Genomic DNA, 4,150 nt, shown 5'->3' on the forward strand with positions numbered 1-4,150 from the left:
TACCGTACTGTCACAACATAATGACAGTTTTAAAAAATCTGTGAAAAAAATATTTATATAAAATGCTGCAGCTTTATTTTCACTTAGGAGAGGACGGGTCAGAGCTGCTGCTGTCTCATCTGTTAAGTGTGGTGAAAGGTACAGGGAACAAGTTAAATATATGAATATGTTGGTAATTTTTTGCCTTAATTCATTAAATGCTAGTGAAATGGAGGCAAACAGTAGTCTGTAGCTAAGCTAACTGCTAAATGGTTGATAATCTCACACAGTCCATTCACCTCTCTTGGAGAAAAACTGAGTTATAAATTAACACTCTTGCCTTTTTCTCTCTCTCTCCCTCTCTCTATTTTGTTTTTGAAAACCTGATTTTATAACTTTTCTCAGCAGCATAGCAACTGCCACAATCGTTCGTGGCAGCTGAACGAACTGGTCAGAATTGTCATCACCTTTCCCCTTTATACCGCGCCCCTGCCTGGGCCTAATGCTGTGTCACCAACCACTGAATCTGTCCAATATGTATATAAAAACAAACTGCACAGTTTTAACAATTTTATTTATACTATCGTTTTTAATGGAATCCAAAGGCACCAGTTACATTTGTGCAAAAAGTAGAGGACAGGTTGTGCAGAAGATTCAGTTACAGTACAGCTTTAATATCACATTAAAACATGAATAACACTGGTTCCGTTTCCTCTGTTAAACAATTTGCTTAAAATATTACACAGAAGTAAGATGTTGTATTATACTATCTACACATTCTTTTATCCAAATGTAAATATAAAACTGTTGCAATAGATTTTAATATTTTAGCTAAATTTGTGTGGTATAATGAGCTAAAGATGGTAAAATGTGGTTGGATTTTTTTTTTTAAATCCAACGAACTGGTCAAATTTTATCAACACTTTCTCAGATTGAGTTTATCAATCTGAAAGTGTTGATAAGTTTGCAAAACTCAAATGCCTCTACTGAATGCTAAAGTAAACAAATGACTTACTTATAGGATTTTGTATTTCAGTTGTGCTTTTGATGTCATATCTAGTCTAATTTACATTAAAAGTCTCTCAAATTGAAATATTTAGAAAAAGCAGCTCAGCAGAAACTTAGATGTTAACTGTTAATATTTACGCCTGATGTGCTCTGGGTAAACATGCAGCCCTGCAACGCTCATGCCTGCTTCTTGGTCCGCTGCGGGAGGTGAAGAGGAGACGATTTTCGGGAAAATGCAGTCGTGAGTTTATCAAAGAGAAGCACTGAGCTCATCATACCTGAGACAACAGGAAGAAAGAAGATAAAAATAAAGTAAAAAGGATTTAAAAAGAGTTGGATACAAAGACAAATATGTCTTACATGTCTACATGTAATATGTATTTAGTCATTTTGATACTGTGTGCAACATACAAATGAGTCTTGAGAATCCAGTATTTAATCAGCTTATAAGATTTATGTCAGCACTTTGGTTGTAAGCAGGCAGGGACACAAAGCTGATTTTAATTTAATAATTTTATATGTTAATCTGAAATAATGCGGTTCTGATAAAGAAATTACTTGGTTAAAACGTTTACATTTGGCTTAAATTGTTATTTGCTTTTGAAAAGCAAAATTGAACTTAGAGCTGATAATCACACAGTTTGCTGTACTTCTAAGGCTTATTTTTTCAAATATTAACAGTGTTAAACCCAGTCTGACTAGTTATAAAGCAAAAAATAGAATAAGAAATAGAATAATTTGGAGTCTTTTAAGTTGAAAAAAGGACACAAATGCACAAAAATATAACACATATAATTAATGACTGATCTAAAAATGTGACCTTAGCTGGTGAAGTTTCAGACTGGTTTGCCAGTTGGTCTTACCCAGAAGTGGACCCAACCAGTACACAAAGCAGTACTCCAGGAATGAGTTCCCACTGCAGGGGAACTGTGTGGAAAAGGCCAGCGCCGGGTTAAACACGGCTCCAGTCACACCACCGCCTAAAACACAAACACACTTATCAAGGAGAATTTATTAAGTTATGCACCAATTTATTCAGAACCAGTAATATACGGAGGACCAAAACTGACATAATAAAAAATATACTTCTATTTTTTATTATGTCAGTTTTGGTCCTCCATAATACAGGGCCTGTATTGCTGATACTAATACTCATATTTTTCATTACTTAAATATTTAGTTGGGAACTAAATATTTAGCTTTCTAACTAAATATTTAGGTTCCAAAATAAACATTAAATTCCCATACTAAAACATTTAATTTTCAAACAAAATACCTATTTTCCAAACTGAATATTTAGTTTAGTTTGAAAACTAAATATTTAGCTAAGACTTAAACGAAATATTTAATTTGAAAGCTAAATATTTAGTAAAATATTTTTTCTATTTTGAATTAAATATTTAGTTAGGAACTCTGACATCTATAAATGTGTGAATAATATGATGAAAATGTGACTTTGAAAAATAAATACCCCCAAATTTTAAATAAATAAAATTATTGCTGTTAATTTTTCACAAATGGCTCTCCATAATTGACAGCGGATTAAAAAACCCAAACCAACCCACCTGCATAAACCGCTGTTGTTATGGCAGCAGCTACTGCGTGCACGCGGTATTTCTCCTCCACAGATTGCGTTTGCGTGATGACAGTCTGAACAGCGAAGGCGCACATCAGCTCCACCGCAGCAGCCTGCGGGAGAGATGCGTGGATCGCGCTGACACACCGGAACCCCAGCAGCTTATGACGGCTGTGGAGTCCCGACATCCCCATACCCCAGATCACCGGCACGGCCGCGCGCGCCGCCGCCGCCGCGGCGAACTGGCACGCGATCCGCCGCACTGCGCACCCACCCGATAACCTCGCGCGGTACGCGTGCTCAAGCGCACCGCAGGGGTTACCCACTGCCCCTCGGAAGGTGAGCCCGTGAGCCACTGACGTCACATACGTCAAGGTGAGCGCGAGCTGAGGCGGGATGCCGCCGGACTCAGAGAGCAGCTTCAGCTCGTGCGTGCAGCAGCAGAGCTGGAAGGTCGACACGAGCTCCACCGCGTACGGTGAGAGCCCGGTGTTCGCGAGGCCCCGCACCATCAGCCTGCGGGTCACGTCGCTCAGCAGTACCACCACCGCAAGCACCGACAGAGACACGGCCACGTCGGCAGCCATGGATCCGGTCTCTGGGCGCGGGTTTTCAGCCGATAGGTCCCCCGCTGGAGATCACCGGGTTAGCGCTCATCAATCCCGGAGGATGCGGGGTCCATCCGGGACAAAGTATTCTTCAGCCCCGGTGCTGCTCACATGGTGCGGAAGTGACTGAGCCCGTTTCCCTACTCCTCCCTCTCCTCCTGCCTCACCGCTGCTCATTTTCCAGTCAAAACCTCCGTCAGCGTAAACAAACATCCCTTCACGTTTCAGGTGTTTTAAATATAAATTAATCCTCTAATTATTGACAAGCTTCATCACTTTGAGTCTGTTGGTCGACTTTCTGCTTTATAAGCCTCACAAAATCAGAGTTGTGACATTTACTCCATTACAATTTTAATAAACTTTTGAAATGTAACTTTAGGAGTATTTTTACTATGCTGTAATTTTTACTTTTACTTGAGTAATTTTGTTATGAAGTATCGCTACTCGCGTAAAATTTCTGGATACTCTATACAATGTGAGTAACTTAACTGAATGAAAAACAAACATGTTTCAACAAAATATTCACCAGACACAGACATATCCCTGCACTTTTGTAAAAGTTTCATAAGTTTTTTATTGAAAAAAACTGATTGGGACATTTTTTCTATTGCTTGATTTTGTTATTTTTGGTTATTTATGAATTATTGTAATATTCTTCCTTAAAAATACCAACATTTTCACTTTATATTTTGATCTGTCTGGTTATGTAATATGTGAATATGAAATGACTGATAATTTGATCAGTTACCCATCAAATTTTTGGGGGGTAAAAATTTGGTATTTTTACCAAATATGTTTTTACTCTTGAGGAATTTCTTGGACAGCTACCTATTACTTTTACTTGAGTAAAAATGTGTTGAAATCCTACACTTTCCTGTCCACCTTTGCACAAATTTGGAAAACTGCTAACAGAGCTATAATTAGACAAAACTGGTATGTGCTATGGAGGATGGATCCTGCCAAATTTAAAAAAAAAAAA

The 4,150-nt window shown here is 38.3% G+C and overlaps 1 protein-coding gene across 1 annotated transcript; it reads right to left on the reverse strand.

Annotated features, from left to right (window-relative positions):
• Positions 1 to 536: 536 nt before the first annotated feature.
• aqp11 (aquaporin 11) lies at positions 537 to 3,513 on the reverse strand. Its single transcript, XM_015051996.1, has 3 exons — positions 2,553 to 3,513; positions 1,851 to 1,967; positions 537 to 1,265 (listed from the first exon to the last, which is right to left on the reverse strand). The coding sequence occupies exons 1-3, from the start codon at positions 3,148 to 3,150 to the stop codon at positions 1,165 to 1,167; spliced, it is 816 nt and encodes a 271-aa protein (XP_014907482.1). The 5' UTR covers positions 3,151 to 3,513; the 3' UTR covers positions 537 to 1,164.
• Between the last annotated feature and the right edge of the window lie 637 nt (positions 3,514 to 4,150).

The sequence above is a fragment of the Poecilia latipinna genome, unplaced genomic scaffold, assembly GCF_001443285.1.
Source record: "Poecilia latipinna isolate Pla-1442-1.1 unplaced genomic scaffold, P_latipinna-1.0 Scaffold1078, whole genome shotgun sequence".
Taxonomy (NCBI): domain Eukaryota; kingdom Metazoa; phylum Chordata; class Actinopteri; order Cyprinodontiformes; family Poeciliidae; genus Poecilia; species Poecilia latipinna.

Bases quoted from the DNA above. Each gene is read 5' to 3' on its own strand.
- aqp11 (XM_015051996.1), bottom strand. From the start codon at position 3,150: ATGGCTGCCGACGTGGCCGTGTCTCTGTCGGTGCTTGCGGTGGTGGTA. The intron at 1,968-2,552 runs GTGGGTTGGTTT...TTTGTGTTTTAG, and splicing joins AACAACAGCGGTTTATGCAG to GCGGTGGTGTGACTGGAGCC. The intron at 1,266-1,850 runs GTAAGACCAACT...CTGTTGTCTCAG, and splicing joins CTGGTTGGGTCCACTTCTGG to GTATGATGAGCTCAGTGCTT.